The sequence below is a fragment of the Beta vulgaris genome, chromosome 2, assembly GCF_026745355.1.
Source record: "Beta vulgaris subsp. vulgaris cultivar EL10 chromosome 2, EL10.2, whole genome shotgun sequence".
Taxonomy (NCBI): domain Eukaryota; kingdom Viridiplantae; phylum Streptophyta; class Magnoliopsida; order Caryophyllales; family Amaranthaceae; genus Beta; species Beta vulgaris.
The window spans coordinates 14,309,977-14,337,952 of NC_079203.1; the positions used below are offsets into that span (position 1 = coordinate 14,309,977).

Below are 27,976 nucleotides of genomic sequence, written 5' to 3' on the forward strand. Positions count from 1 at the left end.
ATCTTCAACTACCATGTTGTGGATAATAAAGCAGGCGATCATTATTTTCCCTAACATTTCTTTATCACGCGCTAGAGCTGGTTGTCGAATTATAACAAAATGAGCTGGATTGGCCATCACAAACCTTTCCATCATTTGATCCATCAACCGAGTCGTTTGTCTGCGCCTTTCCGAACGACGCATGTACTCATTGTTACGAGTTATTTGAATGTGTGTGTAAGAATTTGGATCATCAGAATTCGAAGAACTAGAAGAAGAAATATTGCTATTGTAACTTGATTCTGATGACATGATTTCTATATTTTTGTAGGGGAAGAATGGGGTTGTAGGGTAGAATGGTTTTGTGTGAATGGTTGAGTAGTTAGCATCGTAAGGTATATATAGAGAGAAGGTGCATTGTCAGCAATATTACACTGATATTGGAGTGAATTTGTCAAGTCATCACATGGTTTTAGTAATAATGGACTGATATATGAAGTGAATTGTCAAATCAAGATCTTTATTATTGCAGTAATAATGGACTGATATATGAAGTGAATTGTCAAATCAATGTCTTCATTATTGCAGTAATAATGGACTGATTTATGGAGTGAATTGTCAAATCAAGACATAGCTCATCAATAATATCATGATTTGAATCATTGGATACATATATTAAAAAACTAAAAACTTTTAGATTCATTAATTTGATAATTTCATACTACATCCGAGTCTAAGACTAATTAAGAACTAAAATAACATTGCATTGGAAAGTAGGAAATACATTAAATAACATTCATCTTACTAAAGGAAAATAAAAATTACATTGGAAATAAAACCTTAACTAGATCTCTCTTAAGTTGTTGTTCTTCCTCATTTAAATCATTCCTTGATGAAAGCACCTTGAATAACTCCAAGTTAATCTTCCTGTTTTTAATTGCAATTTTCTCCCTTTCTAGCGGACCATCTCACTGTTGCTTTCCTTTTCATGATTAATCCTTTGGATCTCGACTTGAAGTTCATTGTTTTTCTCCAAATTTAATTTTTGGACTTGATCCATCAACTCTTGAAAGGCTTCTGCAGGCATGTTCAAAACTTTTCCCTTGCCTTTATTTTTGGTGAATCCGTCGTTTGGAGTAGTTGGGTCTCCACTGCTTGGCGTATTTGGCTCACTTGAAGTGGAGTAGTTGCCAGCTTCATTGATCCTCCACCTCTTTGAGCCACTTTCTTGATTAACTGTCTTCTTTTTGCAAGCTTTTACAGTATCTCCCATAGGCTTCCATACATCATTAAGCCTTAAAATTTCCCAACAGTGAAGCTTATTGAAGTTTGTTTTTTTATCCTTTTTGTAGATTGCAAATGCAGTTTTCATGACGTCGTCATCAGACTCACCACTTTTCCGACGAGCCTTCGCATGAGCATATGCACCAACAAATTTGGATACTTTTGCATGTATTCTTTTCCATTGACTTTGTAATTGACCCAACTCTCTGTCAAATGGTAAGATATCAGACTCCTTGAAACTTTCAACTTCTTCTTCCCAGCATCGATTTCTATAACACTTAACTTCCTTAAACATTTTAGTAATTTTTTCCCAGAAGATACTTGCAGTTTGTTTAGTATTACTACCTTTATTTTGGCTTACTGTTAGCCACGCCTTCACGAGAACCTCTTCTTCACATGGCCTCCAGAATTTCCCCAATCCTTTATCTTCTTCTTCATTGTTGTCATCATCACGCTCAACCGATGCAGCTCGAGACCGATATGAACTACTGAAGTTTGGAAATGACCCATCACCTTGTGACTGCTGGAAATGTTGAGACATAGGAAATGATGTTTCATCTTGAGAATAACTATAATTCTCATTCGAATTATACAGATTTTCTTGTGAATGTGGAGCAAATTGAGAGTGAGAAGGCTGTGTATTTGAGAAACTCATATTATGTTGGGAGAGTTGCTGGTTAAGTTGAGTAGGATACATCATATTTTGTAAGTTGTTTCAATTTGGGAACTAGACGATTGAAAACTTGGATTAATATGAAGTTGTTGAGGTCCTTTGAATTTTGGAAGGTTTTTTTTTTTTCTACCGGTTTTGGGATCCATAACTAATTTTAATTAGGAGATAATTTGTTTTTGTGGGGGTAGATAAATAAATAAAGGAAACAAATATGACTTCCAATAACAAAATAAGCTCAAAAATAAGATGTGTAAAAATAGTTCAATATTGGTCTTTATTTATAGACAAAAAAAAAATATAGCTGTTGGTGTTTTTTTTTTTAAAGAAAAAATTTTAAACTGACAATATGTCCGTTGCAAAAATTTGCAACGTTAACAATTACAAATAATCCTAGCCGTTAGATTAGAGAAATAAGAGCCTTTGGATGTCTGCCATGCAGCAGCAGTGGGGCCCACTCCTTTTTTTTCTTCCTCTCCCCTTTCCGCCATGTGGCAATGATCCACTCTTCCAATAGATCATTGCAATGCTCAGTTCATTGCCTTCTCTCCTCTTTTTTTTTTTTCTCTCTCCTATTTCTTTATTCCCATTTAATCTCTCTCTCCTCATGATCCAACTTTTGGATCTACCAATGGGCATGCTCTTAGTTTTGGATTTTAATGGAGTGCCCTAGATGCCTAGATCCTTTAGAGAAAAATATTGTACCTTCTTAAAATTCTGATTATTTGTGTTATGGTGTGGTGTGGTGAGATAAAGGCCAAAACACCATTCATATTTATACTACTTATATATGGCCGTATATAATTAACGTTTTAATATTTAACTTATTTATATATGTAATTTACTTATAGTAAGGAAAAATAATTTTCTTAATATTAGCTTGGCTGGTTGATTTGGTAACTAATTAATTATTGCCTTAATTGATTCGATTACGTATCAATTACAACCGTGATTGATATTCAATTTTTTTTATAATTTTAATGTGCAATTTGAATGCATCAATTACATAGATTATGTGATTGAAATAATTGTTTTCTTAATTATATAGATTACGTATCAATTAAAATCCGTAATTGATGTTAATTATTTAGATTACTGAATCAATTATATGCGTGATTAAGGGAAGGGATATGCGTGATTATGAGAATTTCATATTCTTTGATTGCCTTGCCACGTGGATACTCTAAATGAACTTCGAAAAAATACTGATCAACGGAGCATGCCACGTCATGCCACATGGGATTGAAACCTATAACTTTGCGACACGTGGCCTGAAAGATTCTTCTTTAGATATATATATATATATATAGATGTCTCATTTCTTTGTAGGGGGAAGGGGAGAGTGCATATGATAGCATGACATTTTTTTTGTTTAGTAACAGTGAGATGACTATTTTACCCCTCCACTTTGTTAGAATTGCTATGCTGCCTTTTGTTGCCCCGTGTTCTCTGCATCCTCTTCTCTCATCTCTCCTCTCTCGCTTTCTCGCACCTTTTTACCATCAATGGCGGCAATCTTAGCTCGGAAATCTCTTCTCGCTATTCATTCTCGTCAACTCGTAAGGCTTCTCTTCACTCTTTAAACCCTAGATCTTCAATTTTTGTAACAATTTCTCTCTGAAATTGCTAAATTACTGCACGATTTATAAGGTTCTACATTGGTTCGTTTCGCATTTCGTTTTCATTGCTAAACCGTTGAATCGACACCATCTCCCTCCTTTTTCAGCAGCGGCTTTCGATTATTGGCTTTATATTTCAAGGGTTAGTCAATTTTATCTCTAATCTTTAATTTCCATGAAATTTCAATTCTTTTAATTAGATTATGGGTTTATTTGCTATTTGTTTTAGATCTTGTGATACTTTTTCGAATTTGCTAGAATTAAGAACTAATTTCTCATGGATTTTTTAGGGATTCGTGTTTTTCCCAAGATTTACTTATAGTTCGAATTTTGGAGTTTCATCATTATCTGCGCATAAAAAACAAAAGCGTAAATTCATTTAGGGATGGTAAATAACTTTCGTTTTTTTGTTTTGTGTATTGAAGTTCACAAAAGGAACCCATGAATGCGAAATTTAGCCTTGATGGCTTTGAGGAAGTTCCAGAATTGCCACTCATTGTCGAAAGAATATCGTGTGAGGTAATTATATGTATTCTTCACCATATTCATGTACTGAACTAAACCTCTTAATAGGAATCTAAATCTTAATCTAAACTTTTTTGTTTTATATATGTACCAATTTTTCGTACTACTTGATATAAAATTTAATATCTTGTATAGATTGTGAAACAGCATGCTTTCTTAAACTTTCGAAGGATTAGCCAATTCATCTACATTGCTGATAAGTCATAACCATTTCGGATATTCACATACATTAGGTGCCTCAACTTTACCGGAAAATCCACCGCACAACTACGTGTACCCTGAGCAAGCTACCAATTTACACCCGAGGCTCATTGCTGATTTGAAACTTTGACTCTGCCTTTTTACTCATTTGAACCACTCCGTTGTACCATGCTTTTTTTTTTTTTTTTTTTTTGACATCAAGAAATCGTATATTAAATAAAAAAGGAATCACAGCCTAATACTAATACACCTACATCTACAACAAGCAAACAAACTTAACGAAACTTTAAGAGTTCTTACAATACATAGAAAACAAAACCAACAGAAAACGAGAAAGAGTCGTATATGACGGAGGGCATCGCTGGTCAAAGTTAGTGATAGTGGAGGTAAAACGTGGATCGCTGATGAATGTGGTGAGAGGAACGATTGTCGTTCACGATTCGGACAGCAAACAACCAATGGCGAGTGTCGTACCTCGCCGCATGAACAATCCCAGCAAACTGTTATTGCTTGGGATTCTGGGCTCATGATCTCGTGAAGAGTCACAGTCCTATGTGACTCGATACTCTCGCTCGAGAGTATTGCAGGTTTCTCCGATAGAAGGTAGAAACGTTGTCGTGTGGGCGTGCTGAAAACCACCAGATACAACTGGTGTGCCGCCTGCAGATTTGATTTTGTCAAGGCAAAGATCAGAAAGATCAATGCCAAGCTAGAAAGAGAGCTAAATAAAGTGAGCTCCGAACACTTCGCCGGTTTGCGAAACCGGAAAACAGAGATCCAAACCATGAAAAACGTGCATCACCCCGACCACTCGCACAAGCCACTTGATTCACCTGTATCCACAACACAAATTCCAAAAAGACCACAAATTTGACTGCACTAAAACCCCATGCCTTATCCAACCAAATGACTCTTGAATTTGTAAGAAACGGACTGATAAACTTCTTGAAACTACTGATAAACAACCATACTAGGAACCCACTTAGGGTGACTAACAACCAAGGGGAAGGGGAAAGGGAGACCCGACGCGAACTAGGGGGGAAGGGGATAGGGAGGCCCGACATAACAAAGGGGGAAAGGGGATTGGGAGGCCCAACCGAAAACCGTGAAACTGGGGAAAGGGAGGGGGATGCCCGGACTCGACTGAAAACCACGAAACAAAGGGATGGGGAACCAGCACAACAAGCCAAAGAGGAAAACAGACCTAGCGACAACGACGGCGGGAGGGGGACGCAGGCAGATGCAACGACGGGGGAGGGGGAAAACCAACGACGACGGGGGAGGGGGAAATCTAACGACGACGGGAGGGGGGACATCGCGTTCCAGCGACGACGGGGAAGGGGGCACCAGCTAGCCCAGACTACTATGACAAACCTAAAATAGAGAGAGAGAGGCGGGGCTCGACTGCCGGCGTGAGGAGCCGCGGTGCCCACGCGACAGTCGAGCCCGCTAGGGTTTTCGATGTGCGGCGAGAGAGTTTTTAGGGTTGGAGGGAGAATTTTTTAGAGAGAGGCGAGATCCTTGGGAATTATGTTTTCATTTTTTCCCAAACCCGTTGTACCATGCTTATAGTAGACTAAAGGGTATATAATACAAACTATAGAAATTTCAAAAATATCTGAAATTTAGCTGTGAATTATAAGAATATACTTAAGTTCATAAACAATATAAAGTAGATCACAAGCAAGGTGCTGAGTGGTGTTGATGCACACAGCACGACCCTATCAGAGCATGTTGCAACACTTTTCATGGGAAGCTAAGGTGGTGTTATCACTAGCAGCATTTGCATTGACCTTTGGAGACATTTGGCTTCTTGTTCAAATTTACTCAAACTCCCTCGCAAAATCCATGGCGCTTATCAAGAGATTACCAATGATGGTAGAGCACGAAGGAGGCTTTAAGAACCAATTTGAAGCCACTAATGTTCTTATTAGAGCCATGCTTGAAACTATCAAATGTATGGTTGATTTTGGAGAGTTACCAACACTTTACATTACAGCTGAAGATCCTGAAGTCAAGGCTGCAATATCTCATTTTCCAACTGCTGTTTATTGGGTCATTAAAAGTGCTGTGGCTGCTGCAACCCACATTACAACTTTGTCTAGTAGAGGACTTGAGTAAGTCCATTTACTGTATATTTCTTATATTAAGCTTAAACAATGTTGAAAAATAGCATGCATATTGCTACATACTTCCTTAGTTTCAAAATATATACTTCACAATATTAAGCAACAAGGAATTTTTGAGTTTCACGTTTGCTAGGGAACAACTTTGATACATTTATTTTTTAATTATAAAGATTAGTAAAAAAAATGTGGCCAAAGTTCATACATGTATAGCCCAAAAAACAAAGTGTTGTAAATTTTTAGAAACAAAGAAAGTAGGATGGAGTTGGGTGGGGTTATATAGACGAAAACAACTGAACCTCAAAGTTCTAGGCATTTTCGGGTTTCATCTGAAAGTACACTAGGTAAAAGATCGATCCCTCGACCATAGGGATCAGAGGTGGGAGTTAAACTCCTCCTCCACATGTTACTCCTTGTTATGACTTATTATTAGTGAATATATAGAGAATACACTAATATTGCCCACCTTCTTTTCTCTTTCCTCCCGGTTTTTCTCTCAACCCTCCATCTTCATCCTCCTCACTCCTGAGTCCTCTTTAACCTAGATGATTCCCCTTCATTTTCGACCAGTGCCTCCTACTCTCCCCTCTATTCTCACTTTCTCAATCTCCTTCGTCTCTCTCCTTTTTTTCCTGTTTCTCATTATTTTTCTCCCTCTCCTTTTTGGTTTTAGGCTTTGGCTCAAGAAGCAATTCAAGCGGTGGGAACAGAGGAATAGTTGAACGATTCTCGCTCTTCAACTTTGAGACTAAGGTAAGCAAATCAATGTCATTAAATTTTATTTTTTAGATTATATTGGAATTCAATTCGTTGATTTTGTGAGTAAATGTGTGAGTAGGAAATCGATCATTTTGAGAATTGGATAAAGGTGATGGAATATGATTGTAAAAGCATCACTACCGCAATCCACAACATTCACAAGCATGAAGCCATCTTCAATTCATTCTTTCTGTAATTACTTCAACTTCCTTGGAATTTGATCTGTTTTTCTAGGTGAAATGGTTTTTTGAGATGATTATTGAGATTACGTGATTGATAGATCTGTTTGATGTTAGTGATAGCTGATTATGTTTTTAGATTGTTTGGTTTGGGATTGAAGTTGATATGTGCGTAATTTTATTTTTCGTCGATGGTTTTGTTTGGATTTGATTATGTGATAGGATTGAGTGCGGAAATGTTGATTTGTTAGTTAATTTTGCTCTGTTGTCTTTTTTTATTGCTCTGTTTCCTTATGTCACCTCCATTGTAGGTTTAGTAGTTTAATATTAATGGCTTTAGTAGCTTAATATTACTAACTTTGTGCTTGGGAACACTCCAAATTGAACAACATAAAGCTTTGGCTGTAACTGAAGTTCTTTTATATCGTGTTGAAGTTCCTTGGGCCAGAATTTCTATTAAAGCTTTTCTACTTTAGAGAGCATCACAAGTATTGCTGTTACCTTGTATGGCCTCATTTTGTTTGCAAATTTGATTACTCGTACGGAGGTATTTTGCTTCATATTGCAAATATTGCTATGATTGCATACTGTATAGTTTCATTTCTGGAGTATCCGGACTTCAATAAGAGCCTTGTTATGTGTATATTTCGTTTTGGATGAGCACCCTATTATTGACATAATACGAAGTTCAAGTTTTTGGCTTCATGCTGGCAGCATGGCATTCGGTCCATGGAGGAGAGAGAAGAGCAACAGAGAACCAGACAAAGATAAGTGAAGGGATAGATAGACTACAACCAACTACCAGTAGAATTAAAGGCACGTGTTGATCTTGCTATCCAATCTGAATGGATAGAGAATGGCATGGATGATGAGGCCATGTTAGATTCACTTCCTATGGACTTGAGATTTGAAATTCGGAAATATTTTTACATGGACTCTCTTTGCAAGGTTAGCTTCTTCACCTCTTTAACATTAATCAATGCTTGCATTTGTTTAGAGCTAGCTACACATTAAGTCATTGCGTACCCTCAATTGTTGGCAATCTTTATTCCTACTGAGTATTCATGTGCATTAACTCGATGACAAAAGAAAAATTTGGGACCTAGTGTCAAGTGTCCTACCGTTGTCTAAGTGAGTTTTTGTGAGTTGACTGTTAGCCGGTTTACTTGGCTGGTTTGACCTGGATGGTACTAAAGGGAGTTTGAGTCAGTGGTTAGCATTAGCTTATTAAAAGATGTTTGGTAAAATATGTACTAGCTGTTAGTTATTTATATGTTAAATAAATAAACAAGTTGAAAGAAAAAGGGACAGAAGGAGTATAAATGTTGCTTCTATTAAATTGTGGAAGCCCAGAAAAACAATTCACCTACTTGAAATGCGCTTTTGCAAAATCATGTTAAAATAAGTCCTCAAGTTATTTTTGACCACAAGGTGTATATAAGGCTTGACAATTACTGTGGCTGTGACCCGTAATTTGAGGAGCATAATTTCAGAAACAGTTTGCCTTGTCTAAACTCCTCGTTGCAAGGAATGGCTGTTTAATATCCATTTTATTATATGATACACTTCCACTGTTCTTTTGAGGATGGAGAGCGAGTTTGAGACAAAGTTATTTGAGTTTCTTTTTGGAAAAAAGTAATGGTAATACAAGGGAAGGGGAGAAATATTGAGAAGGATGGAGAAAAGTCTAGAAGAGGGAAGATGAGCAGATCTTAGGTAAAGAAGAGTTGAGGAGAAGATATGAAGTGTTAGAGGTTGAGTAAGGGAGGGAAAAAAATAAGAATATTAAAGTGAGAAAGAAAGAGTCGAGTTTGGAGAGAAAAGTAGAGTTGTTCGACCTTATTTCTTATTACATAAATATGAATAATAGAAAAATACATGAATAATTACAGTTGGAAAAACCACTTAACTAAAGAGTAATTACGTGAACACCATTGTGATATATGAGAGATTTAGGAGTGAAATGTGCGTATTAAGCTTAGTATCACATTAATTAGACGAGAACATAACTTGCATTGTAAGCTTGAAATGATAGAGGTTTTCATGGACGTCAATTTTTGCTTTTTGACGTATATAATTCAAAACTAAACATGAAATTTTTGTTGCAATGTGTAGCCTTGTTCTTGGAATGTCTAGAATGTTCAATATTTTTGTGTTTGCTATTTAATTAATCTTACATGAATTTGCCGGTATTATTTCATGCCTCTCCAAGCCAGAGTTAGATTATTAGTTCTACTTGGATTATGTCTTGTAGTAATCAAGGAGCTCTCACGTAGCATCCCAAGGAAAAATCGACTAGGAAGCTATTGGTAATTTACTTTTTGATATGGACTTTCGCGGAGAATGAAGCTCTGGTACTTCAATCTAGAAGTGGCAATATATTGGAAAGACTAACCAGACGAGCATCACGTAGCTTTTACAATAACCGAAATCTTCTGAACTCCCATGTAAATAAGATAAAGCACATATCTTTCTATTTCATTAGTTTTTTTTGGTGGAAAAATTGCCTAGGAAGCAATTTGTAATTTACTTTTTGATATGGACTTTCGCGGAGAATGGAGCTCTGGTACTTCAGTCTAGAAGTGGCACTATCTTGGAAAGACTAACCAGACGAGCATCACTTAGCTTTTACAATAACCGAAATCTGCTGAACTCCCATGTAAATAAGATAAAGCACATATCTTTCTATTTCATTAGTTTTTTTTGGTAGACCACTTTTCGTACACCATTACAAATAATTGGTTGACGGACTAATCATACCAGAGATTCATAACTTTTATCTTTTTTGTCTCCTTGTTTTTGGATTATGCCTCTATATAACAATTAGTTGATAGCCAATAGTGTTTTCAGTAGTTGCTCTCTGGTAGCTGACGTAACAACTTGAATATATATATATATATATATATGGTATCATTTAGCAAATTTTGGATAGTTAGTTTCCGAATGCATTAAATGAGTTTAAGGGTTTCCTCTTAATGGAAGTTCATTTATAAATAGACTACTTGAAGTGGTACTCATATAGTCATATAGTTTCATCATTACCCTTGATAAAACAATTGTCATCAATTTTTATGAATAAATTACAAAAATATGGTATATTTAACATGAGAAATTTACATAAGTTAATGCATTCCGAAACTAACAGTTATACATTATTAAGTCTAATTGAAGTGGTACTCATATAGTCATAGGTTGTTCTTTCTTTTCCCTTTCTTTATAAGTTGCCAGTAGAGGTACGAGAACTTTATTGCATCTGTCCTATCGAGTTCATTTTTTATGAATTACATGTGTTGAACATCCAAGGGAGTAGAGTTGGCCATGGCCTCCCTATCCTCCAATTTTATGTTATCATTTTTCTTCATATGAAATATAGACTTCTATTTATCTCGTAAAGGAGTCGAGGAAGTTTTTTTCCTCCTACAAAAAAAGAATTTCATCACCCTATATTCAATTTTTTTTGAGGGGAACCCTATATTCACTTATTGTAGGAAAAAATATCATAGATAAGTTAAGTTGATAGCTAATACGTTTAGATAAGTCATATACAAGGCCACTAAGTTCATAATAGTTTAGATAACTTTAGTTGAGGGCTAATAAGAAATACCAAAGTTAAAATTATAACTACGTAGCTTATGTTCTTAACTACCAAGTTTAGATGCCTTTGTTTTCCTTAAATGGATTATGCTAATGATGAACATTTAGTTGTTCGCAATTATTTTTGCTACCTTGGAGGACCATGCGTGGTCCAACAACTAGTAGGTATAAAGATTGTTGAGTTCATCCCATATTGGTTGGAGAAACAAAACATAAATTACATATATTCTTTTTATAAGGGATAAAGACTATTTCATAAAGTCATACCTACCAAGATAAGTTTATGAAGTCTCACATTGGCTGATAAAGTTTACAATACCAAAATAAACCACTCTTGCATTATATTTTGAGAAGCATTTTAGGGTTCTTAAATGATATAGTAGTATTTGAGAAGTATCTAATATCAAATATAAGTTAAAATTTTTAACTTTTCAAAAATCAAGTCACTTAAATTTTGGAAAATCTTTATTTAATAACAACAAATTTTACCAAAATCATTCATCCAGTTAAACTAAGGCTATTTTTAGTTCACCTATTTTTACTGACCTGATCTGAATTTATCTGATCTGATCTGAACTTATTTGATCTGAACTTATTTGATTTGAACTTATCTTTTATAAAACATATTATTATTACTAATATTATTATTACTTTGTATTTCATTACAAGTATTACTATTACAATCATTTTATTACTATGTATAACTGTTAATAATAATAATAATAATAATAATAATAATAATAATAATAATAATAATAATGATAATAATAATAATATTAATAATAATAATAATCATTATAATAATAATAATCATTATTATTATTATTATTGTTATTAGTTTTTTTTATAAAAAAACACATTAGTATATGAACATACAATTAAAAATAAAAGAAAACATTTTTAGATAAAAAAACATATTGTTCATGGTAAAGAGGACATACTATTCATGGTAAAGAGAATACATTGTTTATTTCTAAGGTCCGTTTATGAATTTAGGTAGTACTAATAATAACATATAATGATAAAAAAAAAAACATATATTGAAAGAGAGATAAAATCTATTCAACCAACACATTTTAAAAATACAAGATAGATGTTACTTTTATATTTGTGCATGTTTGAATTTAACAACAATATATTCTATGTTATATCAATAAATTATTATTTTTTATTACAAATAAACCTATATATATATATATATATATATATATATATATATATATACAAGTTATATATATATATATATATATATATATATTAGATATATAATCATGTTATTTCCCTAGGAACACTACAAGAGGGGGGGGTGAATTGTAGGTGTAGAAATAAACGTAACTTTTTGCGGAAATTAAAACTTAAACGAATAAACAAGCTAAAGGAACACAAGGGATTTTTACGAGGAAAAACTTCTTGGGCCCAACAAGAAGAAACAACCTCGACCACTAGGGATTTTAAACTCAACACTTTCACTAATTAGGCCAAACAACTTGTTACAACCTAATTCTAACTCGAGCCACACCTTGAGTTCCTAAACTCAAGTTCCTGAACCACTGTTCCCTTAACAGCAGTTCCTCTCAACTTCACTCGAAGTTTTCTCACACATACAAGCTTCACTCAAAGCCTTCTCTCTTACAGAACTTCACTCAAAGTTCCCTTACCCCAAAAACCAAAATACAATTGATCGAAATAAGCTTAGTGGAATTAGAGTAAGAAGGCAAAGAACAAATGGCTATTATGAGAGAATGAAGGCACTGACACTTAATAAGTTAAACTCACTTAATTACTTAGTCAGACACAATTTGGAACTTATCTAGACTTCTATATTTATAGTGTTAATCATGAAGAACGTGGGATTAATAGAGTACAGTTTAATCCATTACCCATGATGTTCCTTCCCCTAAGGAACACGTTTACATCATGTCCCATGATCCCATGAACTATAAATGAACGTGGATAAATAGCCATTACTCCTAATAATAGGAGTTCCTTGAGCTTATCCGAAAATCAGTTTTATAAAACTTTTTATCTTTAAATCTGAATTTTAATCTTTAAGAAAATAATATCTTTAAAAAATCTTTCTAAAACCGGATATTTATTTTCTTATTTTCCGAAAAATAAAATCTTTTCAAAACAGATTTTCTTTTTAAAACTGATTTTATCATTTGAAATTAGAAATAACTAATTTCCTATAATCTAGGCATGACTTACTCCATTATATTTTAACCGTTATAGTCACGCCTAAGTCTAGTTCCTTTTATTACTAGTTCCTTTAACATATTTGTTAGTGCCACTAGTTTGTTCCTTACAAAGGAACAAACTCTCATTCTCAAATATTGCCACAGTTCCTTACCATTCTTTCTTTGTTCCTTTACATTGGAACTAGAAAATAAAACGCCTAGCTTCTATTATTCTTGATCCAATGCTTGCTCCAGTATCAACATAGAAACTTCTTTACTTAGCCTTTGAAATCCTCTCTTGACTTCTTCTTGACTTCGTATTCTCCCAGTTCCTTGCATTGATACCTTAACACCATACACTTAAATAATTCATTAGTTCACTACTTAGTTTGTTCCTTTGTTTCTTTGTCATTATCAAAACTAGGGTTCAACAATTTCCCCCTTTTTGATGATGACAACAAAGGTACAAACTAAGGAAAATAACAAATAATATAAGTGAATGAAATTAAAAACATAAAGAAGAAAATGAAAAATAAAACACAATTATGTGAGTAACTGAATTTTGATTTTTCATTTACCTTAACCTATTTTTGTTTTTCATTTACCTTATCCATTTTTAATTTTTTTCAATTTTCATTTTTTTTAGGTTTATGTACAGTTTGTTCCTTAAATCCTTTTCCCCCTTTGTCATCCTCAAAAAGAATAGACCTGCATGATTGATGAATTGATTTATCACCTTAAGACCAATATGCAAGCACCAGTTGTGGTTAAGTTAGAAAATCAAAGAGTAAACTTGCTCAAACATCAATCACATAATACTAGCCATTCCAAGGAAGAAATTATGCAAATCATTTAGAAACATAGACAATATAGCAAAAGTCATTGATTATATAGCACTTGTTCCATAACAAAACAAAGAAGAAAAGAAAAAAGAAGAAACAAAAGTTGTGTTCCATTAAAGAAACAGGAACAACAAAAAAAAACTAAGAAAGGGAAGGGGAATGGTGTTCCTCTACAACTTCTTCTTCAACCACATCCTCCAATTTTTCATCACCACCCCATGTTGAGTCAACCTGTTCCTTCAGCTCCTCCAAGGACGAGCCATAAGTTCCATCTTCTTTGTCTGCGCAACCACGTATCACTCAATTCTTCATAAGACTTACATAGTATCAGTTTTGGCATCCAAAGTCCAATGAAGATGATTTAAAATTTTATCATATGTTGTGCAGGAAGGCAGACTTCATTAACCCAGTTAGATCATCCGGATTTCCTGTTCCTTACCCTTGGAACTGAGGCAGATGGGGGATTTGTGAAGGAACTGGAGGTTTGAGTGGAAGGCTCATCTGTTCCGGAATGGAAACAGAAGGTGAAGGGTGATAAATGGGAGGAAGAAATGGTGGTGTGGGTGGAAGAGTTGTGGAGGTGGAAGCAAAAGGATTTGGCCTTTTATTTCATCCTTCAACTGCTCAAAACTGAAGGAACAGAGAAGGAGAGGTGAAATGGAGGGATTTTGTGAAAGGAACAGAGAGTTTGGGAGATGGGTGGAGTGGTTCCTTGAGAGTGAGGGTCCTGTTCCTCATTATCCGAAAGGACTAAAGGAGAGTCCTGTTGGAAGGAACAGGAACGGAGCAATTTTTACGAGTGCTCTTTCTCACTCTCAAGGAACAGAGGGTTTAGGCTTATGGCAATGTGTTTGCGCCTCTTAGGTTTGGTTCCTCCGGTTAGGAACAGGGTTATCCAAGATTACATCATTATCTTCTTCTAATCAGTTAGGCATTTTCTTTTTCTGAGGAACTGGAAGCCATTCTCCTTGAATGAGAACACCTTCTTGGACAGACAACCAAGTCCATTTAGGGTCTTCTCATTCAAGATGTTCCCTTGTTTGACTCCTATGTGGTCCAACCGTAAGTCTTACTTCAAATGATGAAGTAAGAAGTTATCAAGGCACCGTACCAATACACAATGATTCTTAATACAGTGAGTTAAGATGTTGAATGAAGAGGGAAGGGAAGTTGATTTGTATTGGTGGTCCAAGCAAAACATGTAACACATATCCAAGAGACCCACTTCATTCCTCTTTTCAGTTCGAGGAATGAGTGCTCTCCAAACCAAGTTAAAAGTACTTTGTGAAGGGGAGAGAGTAGGTTATGGTTAAGTTTGTTTTGGCCAGCTGTTCCTCCAAAATATTCTAAGATTTTGTCTTGAGGAAAATTCGGAAAGAAAACATTTCCTTTCCTTTTAAAATACAAATCAGTTCCTTTGCAAGGAACTTCCCATACTTTGCTAAAGTTGCTTGATTAAACCTTATTTTCTTTCCTCTAACTCAGTTGTGCAAGTTCCATTAGTATTAACAAAATTTGCACAAATCATCCATAGCTAGAGGAACAAGAGCATTTTAAAGGCGAATTCAAACAAGAATTCCATGCCTTGTTCCTTTAGAATGGAGTTAATTCTGAAATTCAATTTTATTGCCCATTCTAAATCGACGAAAAACCCAAACATACCTAGATTCACTTCGTTCGACCCTTTTCTTGGAAGACGAAGAAACAGTTCCTTTGGAAGGAACAGGTGATTTCTTCTTCTTCCCCCTGAGATTGTTCCGGGGTTTCTTCTTCATCTCTTCCCCAATAATTTTCTTCTCCATGCTCCTTCTAGGAGATTCTAATTGCTGTTCCTCTATGGGGTTTTCTTGAATTATGTCGGTTTCAAGGGTTTTAGTTGGAGATGAAATTTCCATTTTTGAAGTGTGGTGTTTTTGATGTTGGAAAAGGGAGTTTCTTGAAGTTTTTGCCATGATTTTGAAGGTTTGGAGGTTTTTATGGAGTATCAAAGGGTGTGATGAGGTTTCGGATTTGGTGAAGATGAAGCGTTTGAGAGGAACACGGTTTCTTAGATGAATTAAGAAGGAAGTTTTGCATGTAATAGTAATTATGACACGCGGGAAAGAAATAAAGAAAAAAATAAAATAAAAAAGAAAAAAACGAAAAGATAAAATAAAGAACCAAGATTTAATTAAACTGGTTCCCCTTATTTTTGGGATTTTTCGGATTTTTCGGATTTTTATGAATTTTAATTTTTGAAAGAAAATAAATGCTAAGGAACTTGTGCTATAGGAACAACTAATGCTACATATCAATTCCTTCATACATGCATGTTTCTTGACCTTAGGAACAGTAAGGGGAGTATTATGTGACATTTGTGAGTTGTTTAATTTCTTTGATTCATGTTATGTTTTGCAACATTCCAATTTGCAATGGTCTTAGGCAATTAAACACAATTATTTTTAGCACACAAAGTCACTCAAATTGATTCAAACATGGGGGAATGACATAGGAACAATCACTTAATTTTTATTAACCTAACTCAAGCCTTAATTTTTCATATCTATCTTTTGCAAAGGCTTAGTTAGGATATCAGCAATCTGATAATCAGTTTGACAAAACTCAAGTTTAATCAAACCTTTTTCAACATTTTCTCTTAAAAAGTGATGTCTATATGTATATGCTTTACTCTAGAATGATGCACTGGATCTTTAGATATACTTATAGCACTTGTATTGTCACAATAAATAGGAACACATTCAAAGTTTATTCCATAGTCACTAAGTTGTTGTTTTATCCAAAGCATTTGAGAGCAACATGCAGCAGCAGCTACATATTCTGCTTCAGCAGTGGATAAAGCAACTGTGTTTTGTTTCTTGGTACTCCAAGAAACTAAACTATGACCAAGGAATTGTGCCATACCTGAGGTGCTTTTCCTATTTACAAGATCTCCAGCATAATCTGCATCTGCATATCCTTTTAGTTCGAATGTATCACTTCTTGGATAGTAGAGTCCAAGATCATCTGTTCCTTTAAGATATCTAAGAATTCTCTTCACAGCAGTGAGGTGAGACTCCTTTGGATTTGCTTGAAATCTAGCACACAAACCAACACTGAAAGCTATGTCTGGACGACTAGCAGTTAGATACAAAAGTGAACCAATCATTCCTCTATATTTTGTTTGATCAACACTTGTTCCTATGGAGTCTTCATCTAATCTAGTTGAAGTTCCCATAGGAGTGTGATTTATCTTTGAATTTTCGAGGCCATATTTCTTTAATAGTTCCTTTATGTATTTTTGTTGGTGAACAATTATACCTTTTTCAGTTTGTTTGATTTGTAGTCCAAGAAAGAAATTTAACTCACCCATCATACTCATTTCAAATTCATTGCTCATGAGACTTGAGAATTCTTTGCACAATGTTTCATTAGTAGCTCCGAATATGATGTCATCAACATATATTTGAACAAGCAAAATATCAGTTCCTTTAGATTTTAGGAACAAGGTTTTATCAACCTTTCCTCTTTTAAATGTTTTCTAAAAGGAACTTGATAATCTCTCATACCATGATCTAGGTGCTTGTTTTAACCCATAAAGAGCTTTATCAAGCTTGTAGACATGATTTGGGAGATTATTATTTTCAAACCAGGGGGTTGTTCAACATATACATCTTCGTTTAGATAGCCATTTAAAAATGCACACTTAACATCCATTTGATATAATTTAAATCCCATGTAAGCAGCAAATGCAATTAAATTCTAATGGCTTCTAATCTAGCTACAGGAGCAAAGGTTTCTTCATAATCAATTCCTTCTTGTTGGTTATAACCTTTTACTACAAGTCTAGCTTTGTTTCTTACAATGGTTCCATATTCATCTAGTTTGTTTCTAAACACCCATTTTAAGCCAATTACTTTTTTGTTTTAGATGAAGGAACTAGATGCCATACCTTGTTTCTTTCAAACTCATTTAATTCAGCTTGCATTGCATAATCCAATCAGAGTCAGTTAAGGCTTCTTCATGATTTCTTGGTTCCATCATTGATAGGAACGCATGAAATGCACAAAAGTTCCTTAACTGAGATCTAGTTTGCGTACCTTTGGATATGTCGCTGATTATGAGTTCCACAGGATGTGATTTTGTAATCTCCAAGGTTTTGGTTGAAACTCTCTTATAGGAACATGTTGTTCCTCATGAGTTCCTTGAGTGATGAGGAACTCTGCTCAGTTGTTCCTCTGTTAGCCTCGGTGGACTCAGTTCCTTCATTTGAGGAACAAGACATCTTCTCCTCCTTGAGGAACAGGAAATATTTGATTCATTATTTTCAATTCCTCGTTCCTTTCCTCTTTCACTTCTTCTTCTTCTTGTGAATGCGTTTCCTTGTACTGGTTGTGCTAACCCTATCTCATAGTCATCAACCTGTATGCTTGGATTATTTTGTCAGATTCATCAAAGATTACATGAATGCTTTCTTCAACACACATAGTTCTTTGTTATATACTCTATAAGCTTTACTATGTGAGGAGTATCCTAAAAATGTTGCTTCATCACTCCTTGCATCAAATTTTCCAAGATTATCTTTTCCATTATTATGCACATAACATTTGCACCAAATGTTCTAAAATAGGTGATATTTGGTTTCTTTCCAAAGTAAAGTTCATAAGGAGTTTTATTAATGATAGGTCTCATCATGGCACGATTAATTATGTGACAAGCAGTATTAACAGCTTCAGCCCAAAAGTTCCTTGGAAGTTCACTAGCAATTAACATGGTTCTAGACATTTCCTCCAAAGTTCTATTTTTCCTTTCTACAACACCATTTTGTTGTGGTGTTCTAGGGGCAGAAAAATTATGATCTAGGCCATTATCTCTGCTTAGGTCATCAAATTTATAATTTTCGAATTCCTTGCCATGATCTGATCTAATGTGCATTATTTTATGTCCACTTAGGTTTTGAACTCTTTTAGCAAAGACAAGGAACTCATCATAAGTTTCATCTTTACTAGGAGAAAAATAACCCAAGTGTACCTAGAGTAGTCATCTACAATCACAAGTACATACCTCTTTCCACTTCTGCTTTGAATTCTCATGGGTCCACATAAGTCCATATGAATTAACTCTAATGGTTTAGTGGTACTTACAATCGTTTTAGATTTGAAAGAGGATCTTACTTGTTTACCTCGTGCACATGCATCACAAACTTGATCAATATGAAATTTTATGGATGGTAATCCTAAAACAAGTCTTTTGATCTAAGTTTCTCAAGTAATGAAAAGCTAGCATGTCCTAGACGCTTGTGCCATAGAAGTGAATCATCTTCAATAACACTAAGACAAGTTAAATTGATTTGAGGAACAAGGTCTAGATCCACAATGTATGTGTTCCCTTTCCTTGTTCCTTACAATAACCTTCTTAGTTTTAATGTTGATGATTAAGCATTTTTCTTTATCAAATTTTACAGTATTTCCTTTGTCACAGAATTGAGAAATGCTTAATAGATTATGTTTTAGACCTTCAACTAAAAATACATTTTCAATGGAGTGTAATGGTGACTTACCGACCTTACCCATAGCAACAATGTTACCTTTCTTATTATCACCAAATGTTACACTCCACCTTCATAGGTTGTGAGTGAGAGAAACTTCGTTTTGTCTCCTGTCATGTGCTTGGAACAACCACTATCGAGATACCAAGTGTTGTTCCCCTCACTCCAACCTGCAAAAATCAACTAGTTGTTAGTTGAAGGAACCCCATTTTCGTGGGTTCCTGTTCTTGACTAGGATTTGTTTTGACAACCCATTTTTTCTTACTTATTGTCACTTTTTCCCAATCATCTCAGATTTTATTGACATTGATTTATGTAATGACCTACCTTGCCACAATACATACAGAATTATCACTAGGTAGATCAACATATTTCTTTGTCTTGTTCCTTTTCTTGTAGTTTTCAAAACCAAGACCTTCCTTCCTTTGGTCTGTGGTTTCTCAATCCACTTAGGAACTTTCATGATTTTGCCTCTGTTCCTTGCGACAACCAGTTCCTTTTTAAGATTACAGATCTGTTCCTTTAAAATAATTTTTCTCTTATTTATTTTTTCAATCTCAGATCTGTATCCTTTCAAAGGGGTTGATCTTATATCAAAGGAACTCAGAACAGGGACAAATTCCTTCAAGTGTGAAATCTCTAAATTAATTAGATAATTTTCATTTTTCAAACTTCATAACATTCTTTGATTTTTAAGTTTTTATCAAAAAATCAAAAATCTAGTTTCGACATCAGTTCTCATTTTCTTAAGCCATTCTATGTGTTCCTTGCAAACTTTAAGGCTTGTTCCGTTTGTTCACGTTTTTCACGTTCATCTCTACATTCAAGAATTGCATCATAAAGAAGATCATATATTTCAGTCCTAGTTTTACCATCTAGTTCTGACTCAAGTCCATGTTGACTTACCTCAATTTTTCTTCATCTTCTTTTTCGTCATGTTTGCCATGAGGCAAAGGTTTGCTGTTTCTTCAGTTGGTTGTTCCTCTTCTTCTTCCGTCTCTGAATCTCCCCAAGCAGCTATCATAGCTTTGCGCACATTTGCCTTAGAGAAAGGTGCTTTTGATTCTTTGTTCCTTTCAGCAAAGCGTTCCTTGTTCCTTTCTTTGGTTTTGTCTTTTCCCAAAGAGGACATTCTTGATGAAGTGATCTGTACTTCCACATTTATGACAAGCAGCTTTGTTAGAAAATTTCTTAGTTTTACCTTTGAAGTTTCCATTCTTCATGTTCCTGTACATCTTTCGAAATTTTCGAACCATGAGGGCTGCTTCTTCTTCTTCAGAGTCCGAATCATCTTCATCATCTGCTTTGAGAGCAATTGATTTTGATTTGGAGCTTTCACCATATTCAGTATCAAGGTGAAGCTCATGAGTCATAAGTGACCCTGCCAGCTGTTCTAAGTTGAACTTAGTGAAGTCTTTTGTTTCTTGAAGAGCGTGACTTTAGCCATCCATCTGTCCTTAGGAAGACTCCTAAGAACCTTTCGAACCTGTTCCTCAGATGAAATAAACTTTCCAAGAGAAGCCAACTCATTATAATGTTAGTAAAACGAGTAAACATGTCTCGGATGCTTTCTTTGGATTTCATGCAGAACAGTTCATATTGATTCATAAGTAAATCAATTTTCGATCTTTTAACTTCATTAGTTCCTTCGTGGGTTACTTCTAGTAAATCCCATATTTGCTTTGCGGATTTGCATCCCATGATCCTATTATGTTCATGGGGTCCAAGTCCACAATGCAAATTTAATAGCCATGGCATTTACTTCCATTTTTTCAAAATCAGATTTGTCATAATCAGAGAGGGGTTTAAGAGTTACCTCATTTTTGTCATTTGTAGTTGTGACTTCGAAATCACCAACTTCAATGACTCTCCATACCTGATAGTTTTCAGCCTTGATGAATATCTCCATGCGGTTCTTCCAATAGTTGTAGTACTTCCCATTGAACATAGGAGGCCTTTGAGTGGAATAACCTTCTTCAAGTTTCTCGGTGGTATTCATTGTTCCTTGGATCTTTTCTCAATAGGGTTTCCTATCTTACGTGAGTTCTAGCTCTGATACCAATTGTTATTTCCCTAGGAACACTACAAGAGGGGGGGTGAATTGTAGGTGTAGAAATAAACGTAACTTTTTGCGGAAATTAAAACTTAAACGAATAAACAAGCTAAAGGAACACAAGGGATTTTTACGAGGAAAAACTTCTTGGGCCCAACAAGAAGAAACAACCTCGACCACTAGGGATTTTAAACTCAACACTTTCACTAATTAGGCCAAACAACTCTGTTACAACCTAATTCTAACTCGAGCCACCTTGAGTTCCTAAACTCAAGTTCCTGCCACTGTTCCCTAAAAGCAGTTCCTCTCAACTTCACTCGAAGTTTTCTCACACATACAAGCTTCACTCAAAGCCTTTCTCTTACAGAACTTCACTCAAAGTTCCCTTACCCCAAAAACCAAAATACAATTGATCGAAATAAGCTTAGTGGAATTAGAGTAAGAAGGCAAAGAACAAATGGCTATTATGAGAGAATGAAGGCACTGACACTTAATAAGTTAAACTCACTTAATTACTTAGTCAGACCAATTTGGAACTTATCTAGACTTCTATATTTATAGTGTTAATCATGAAGAACGTGGGATATTAATTAGAGTACAGTTTAATCCATTACCCATGATGTTCCTTCCCCTAAGGAACACGTTTACATCATGTCCCATGATCCCATGAACTATAATGAACGTGGATAAATAGCCATTACTCCTAATAATAGGAGTTCCTTGAGCTTATCCGAAAATCAGTTTTATAAAACTCTTTTTATCTTTAAATCTGAATTTTAATCTTTAAGAAAATAATATCTTTAAAAAAATCTTTCTAAAACCGGATATTTATTTTCTTATTTTCCGAAAAATAAAATCTTTTCTAAACAGATTTTCTTTTTAAAACTGATTTTATCATTTGAAATTAGATATAACTAATTTCTTATAATTTAGGCATGACTTACTCAAATATATTTTTAACCGTTATATTGTTGCACGCCTAAGTCTAGTTCCTTTTATTAACTAAGTTCCTTTAACATATTCGTTTAGTGCCACTTAGTTTGTTCCTTACAAAGGAACAAACTCTCATTCTCAAATAGACTGCCACTGTTCCTTACCATTCTTTCTTTGTTCCTTTACATTGGAACTAGAAAATAAAACACCTAACTTATATTCTTCTTGATCCAATGCTTGCTCCAGTATCAACATAGAAACTTCTTTACTTAGCCTTTGGAATCCTCTCTTGACTTCTTCCTTGACTTCGTATTCTCCCAGTTCCTTTCATTGATACCTTAAACACCATACACTTAAATAACTCATTAGTTCACAACTAGTTTGCATCTTTGTTTCTTTGTCATTATCAAAACTAGGGTTCAACAAATCATATGATCTTGAACTAAATTGTTAAATATTCTTCTTGTATCGTTGTTCAGTTCTATATACACTTTTTTTAAAAGATAAGTTGAAGGAAAAATTGTTTGGAATAAGTAAACCTTTGTAGGGCATTCTTAAATCAAACCAATATTTGGATTATCTTAGATTAAGTACACCTTACAATTACTTAAAACTTTATTGGGTCAAAAATAAATGCTACCTGCAACAGTTGGTAATAGCAAGTTAAATGCTGATGTGTCAAAAGTCGTTGTGGTTTTTATTTTTCCTTTTTTTAAAACCTGTTAAAAGCCCTAAGTCTTCATCTTCTTCAGCAGACCTCCTTTTCTTTTCTGCATCATCTTCTTCCCGAAATCTCTTTCACCATCACGCCATGACTGGGAGAAAACAAAATTCCTCCAGCTCTGGAAGTTCTACGGATTCACGAAGGCTTTATTTCCCAACCAAAAGTGAAGTGTAATTGTGGGAATGATGCGGTAGTGCGAACGGTTAAGAATGGGCCTAATCTTGGTTCAAAGTTCTATGGATGTCCATGATATGAAATAGTAGTATTTATGTAGAGTTCTAGTTCTGTTAGAATTCTATGTAAATTAGGGTTTTAATTTATAGTTTTAGTTTTATTTTAATTAAGTGTTTAAGTAATAAAGGAATCCTATTATACTTAGGAGTCTAATTCCTTATCATTGAGTCTTATTTCATATACTAGGCGTGTGATATAGATAGTTTTTAGGTTGTTATTTGTCGTTATCCTTAAGATAATGATAGATAAGTTTGTTAGTTGTTATCTTTAAGCTTTACTAGTTTTAGTCGGTTTAGGAAACTTATACTATAAATATAAGTTTCGACCATAATAATTAAGGTAGAGTTTATTTGTTAGTTAATTCTTGTGAGTTACAAATTTAGGAGAGAATCCAAAAACCCCAGTTGAACTTTGAGACGAAATACGCCTAAGTTCTTCATATCCCGGTTACTAATTCAGTTGTTGCGACGAAATACGCCAGCATACTCGACTAAATATAATATTAAAAATACAAAATTCACTAAACTACATCAAAGAGCCCTCAACTAAATGAATCTTACATCAAGAATCACATCAAGTGGTGTGGCTGCTGCCTCGCCAACCCACGCCCATGCCAGCTCGTCCGCACGCCTGGCCAACGCCCTCGCACAGTGCACACATCACCCTGCTACCTCGTCAGCGAGCCTCATGCACCCCTCTCGTCACACTAGTTAGCCTCGCCTGCCAACCGACATCGCCAACCGACTTCGTGCGCGACTCAACCAACGCTCGCACACACCGCCTAGCCAACTTCGTGCGCGCCTTTCCCCTCGCCCGCACACCTGGCCAACCTTGCTCGCACACTACTAGTTCACTTCCGCCAACCATGCCCGACACTCAGTCAGACATGCTCGCCGCCCTCCAGGCTACTAACCACAAACTCGAATCACGAAGGTTAATCACGTTGAACGTGATATCAACTTCGCACGTCCACCTCCACACCAACCTCGACATGATGATGACTTACGATTGGCTGACTTGCCTTCCTTTGATGGGGACCTCAACCCAGAAACATATTTGGAGTGGGAAAGCCGGATGGATAGGTTCTTTGACCAAAAGAACTTGAGTGATGGCTCTCAGTTCTCCTATGCCATCCTAAAGCTCACAAAATATGCATCCCTATGGTATGAATCTACGCGTACCAGACGTGCACGAGAGGTCAAACTTCCCATTGATTTTTAGTCGTCTCTCAAGGCTAAGATGCGCAAACGTTTTGTGCCTCGCACCTACCACCAAGAGCTTTTTGTGCGCCTAATATCTTTGCGCAAACAACTTTGAGCGTTGAGCAATACATTAAGGAGATTGAAAGACTACATATGGTGTGTGACATTCAAGAAGAGGACGAACAAAAAAACGCTCGCTTTCTTGTTGGTCTGAATAAATCAATCGCCAATATAGTTGAATTGCAGCAGTATGTCACTTTGATGATGTTTGCATCCTGGCTTCCAAGATTGAACGTCAACAACACGATGATCGCTTCAAGCGTACTCCATGGGTTGCACCCACGGTTTTGACTGACACTTCGAGCACTCCTCCAAACCCTTCGACTGAATTGCCGAGTGCTCCAACTAAAGAGGCCGCCCCGTCCCCTACCTCTACTATTATGTCTGCTAGTGCCCCCCTTAGGGGAAAGAAACCTCAATGTTTTTGTTGCTAATGCCTCGGTCATATTGCTCGAAATTGCCCCAATACTACTCTCACCACTCGGGAGGAATTGGTGCTCTATTTGGCCGAAGACTTACACACCCCTCTTGCCACTGATCCACCTTTGGATGATGGGGACTTCTGGTCCAACCAACCTATTTGTGCCCCAGAACAAGAGCATCCTACTCTGCTAATTCGTCGCTCTTTGTTATCTTCCAGCCATGATGAACCTATGGATGATCAACACACAAACTTATTCCACTCGAATTGTATCATCCAGGGTAAAGTTTGTCCTTTTATCATAGATAGTGGTTCAGGTACTAACGTGTTTGATTTGTCTATGGCTGAATCATTGAATCTCCAAACACGCAAGCATCCACATCCCTATAAACTAAGCTGGTTGAATGATGATGGTATATGGGTACGTAAACAAGCATTAGTTGGCTTCCGTGTAGGTGAATACATGGATCAACTATGGTGTGATTCCTTGCCCATGACTGCATGCTCATTATTGCTAGGGCTCCCATGGCAAAGTGATAGACATGTGATGCATAATGGCAAAACTAATGCCTATTCGTTTTTAATGGGTGATAAACGACTGATTTTGCAATCTTTGCCACCTAAAGCAAGGCGTACCCCACCCATAGATGTTGCCACGCCATGTAGGGAGAAGGAGAAACAAGATGGCGCTCATGTGTGCATAAGTTCGTGTCATCATGAAGTACTCAAAACGGCACATAACAAGAAAGAAGGTAGACAACAAGTCCTGCAACTACGCCAAGGCACTAAGTTGGGATTAGGAGACAAAGTATGGTTGTCCCTTGCTCCTCAAAGACTTCATGTGAACCACAAGAATGGAGAGCCTATGGATGATGGACCATTTGAAATTGTTGAAAAGATAGGCTATGAAACATTCAAGGTGTTGCTAGGAGATGGCATATGTGCAACATTTCCTTCATGTGATTTAGTACCATGTTTCGAAGATTAAAACTTTTGGACAAGTGTATTTCTAAAGGGGGAGTATGATATGAAATAGAAGTAGTATTTATGTAGAGTTCTAGTTTTGTTAGAATTCTATGTAAATTAGGGTTTTAATTTATAGTTTCAGTTTTATTTTAATTAAGTGTTTAAGTGATAAAGGAATCCTATTATACTTAGGAGTTTAATTCCTTATCATTGAGTCTTATTTATTATACTAGGCGTGTGATATAGATAGTTTTTAGGTTGTTATTTGTCTTTATCCTTAAGATAAAAATAGATAAGTTTGTTAGTTGTTATCTTTAAGCTTTACTAGTTTTAGTCGGTTTAGGAAACTTGTACTATAAATATAAGTTTCGACCATAATAATAAAGGTAGAGTCTATTTGTGAGTTAATTCTTCTGAGTTACAGATTTAGGAGAGAATCCAAAAACCACAGTTGAACTTTGAGACGAAATACGCCTAAGTTCTTCATATCCTGGTTACTAATTGAGTTGTTGCGACGAAATATGCCAGCATACTCGACTAAATATAATATGAAAAATACAAAATCCACTAAACTACATCAAAGAGCCCTCAACTAACACTAGTAGAAAAAGGACGATTTGCGTCTCCTTATTTGCGTCGCACAGACACGGAAGTGACGCAAAACACCTATTTGCATCGCATGACAATCAGTGTATGACGCTAAACAACAAAAACAATACCAGAACACGAGCAATATGCGTCGCATGCTACATTGGTATGACGCATATTAGGGTTTTGCGTCGCATGGTACTTTGATGCGATGCAAAATGCTGCGTGTAGTGGGAATTAAGCGAGACTAATGTGCGTCGCACAAGGGAATGGGTGCGACGCAGATTCTGAATAGCCCAATTTTATTTCAAAAACACGCCGCGTCACTTAACCTAATTCCTCACTCATCTCCAGCCGTTTCATCAGATCTCTCCCTCTCCCTCACTTAACCTAATTCCTCAGTCATCTCCAGCCGTTTCAGCCGTTTCATCTCTCTCTCTCCCTCTCTCTCTCTCTCTCTCTCCCCCTCCCTCTCTCTCTCCCCCTCTCTCCCTCTCCTTCTCCCTCACTCAACTGTAATTCCGGCGACCGTTTCATCATATTTCAGCCGTTTAATTTCTCTCAAATCTCATCATCATCAACTCTCATCATCTCTCAGCATCGAATCTTCAGCCGTTTAATTTCTCCCTCACTCAACTGTAATTACGGCGAGCGAATCTTCAGCATCGAAGACCCGACAAGCATCGAATCTTCAACATCCTTTTTTCGCCGACGAGTCCGAATTCCTCGCTCTGATTTTGGTGATTTAGGTTTTTTTAAAATATATTTAGTACAATTTCATTCTTGTATGTTAGATCTGATTTTGTTTTTTTAGGTTTATTTTTTTAATTTCGTTTTTTTGTATGTTAGATCTGAATATTTAAGTTTTTTATTTCGTTTTTCTTAAATCTGATTTTTTTGTTTTTTTTATGGTATTTATCCTAGTTTAGGGTTTATTTTTCAGATTTAGGATTTTCTTTTAAATTTTCTCTTCTGAAATTCCTTTTTTTCGTTTTCAGATCTCGAAGCCTTGTTATCGAAGCCATGTTCTCGAAGCCTTCTTCCTCTTCAAGATTATTTCTCATGATTCTAGATTCAGTTTTGCTTTTACATCTTTTTTTACTGCAAAATGTAATTTATTTGTATTTATTTTACATATTTTTTCCTCTCATTCGATTAGTTTGTAATACATTTTTTGATAGTAACAGTAATAAATTATGTGCAGAATCAACACAATATTGTTGTGGAGTTGTAATTTATCTCTTTTTCTTTATTTTCTGTAATTTATTATTACAAATCTATGATTGCGTTTGCATAGAGCCTCATTCTGTTCATAA

The 27,976-nt window shown here is 35.6% G+C and overlaps 2 protein-coding genes across 7 annotated transcripts; one reads left to right on the forward strand and one right to left on the reverse strand.

Annotated features, from left to right (window-relative positions):
- Positions 1 to 934: 934 nt before the first annotated feature.
- LOC130590449 (glutathione S-transferase T3-like) lies at positions 935 to 1,918 on the reverse strand. The gene has a single exon (XM_057392884.1). The coding sequence runs from the start codon at positions 1,916 to 1,918 to the stop codon at positions 935 to 937; it is 984 nt and encodes a 327-aa protein (XP_057248867.1).
- A 1,427-nt stretch (positions 1,919 to 3,345) lies between these two features.
- On the forward strand, positions 3,346 to 27,938 carry LOC104885159 (uncharacterized). Of its 6 annotated transcripts, none has more exons than XM_048638464.2 (8): positions 3,366 to 3,492; positions 3,660 to 3,694; positions 3,978 to 4,071; positions 6,278 to 6,395; positions 7,078 to 7,157; positions 7,243 to 7,355; positions 8,057 to 8,290; positions 27,659 to 27,938. In XM_048638464.2, exons 1-7 carry the CDS (start codon positions 3,439 to 3,441, stop codon positions 8,115 to 8,117), a joined length of 555 nt encoding a protein of 184 aa, XP_048494421.1. In that variant the 5' UTR covers positions 3,366 to 3,438; the 3' UTR covers positions 8,118 to 8,290; positions 27,659 to 27,938. The 6 variants fall into 6 exon arrangements, 5 of the variants coding, with proteins under 5 accessions (XP_048494423.1, XP_048494421.1, XP_048494420.1 ...); XM_048638463.2 differs by lacking the exon at positions 27,659 to 27,938 and adding an exon at positions 9,597 to 10,128; XM_057392508.1 differs by lacking the exon at positions 27,659 to 27,938 and adding an exon at positions 9,597 to 10,128 and having other exon boundaries at positions 3,372 to 3,492; positions 3,663 to 3,694.
- The last annotated feature ends 38 nt before the right edge of the window (positions 27,939 to 27,976 follow it).

What these genes read in the sequence shown, in the direction of transcription:
- LOC130590449 (XM_057392884.1), bottom strand. Translation starts at nt 1,918, where the DNA reads ATGAGTTTCTCAAATACACAGCCTTCTCACTCTCAATTTGCTCCACAT.
- LOC104885159 (XM_048638464.2), top strand. Translation starts at nt 3,439, where the DNA reads ATGGCGGCAATCTTAGCTCGGAAATCTCTTCTCGCTATTCATTCTCGT. An exon ending in TTGTCTAGTAGAGGACTTGA is followed by an intron (nt 6,396 to 7,077) that starts GTAAGTCCATTT and finishes TTTTGGTTTTAG; the next exon opens with GCTTTGGCTCAAGAAGCAAT. An exon ending in ATCTTCAATTCATTCTTTCT is followed by an intron (nt 7,356 to 8,056) that starts GTAATTACTTCA and finishes TCATGCTGGCAG; the next exon opens with CATGGCATTCGGTCCATGGA.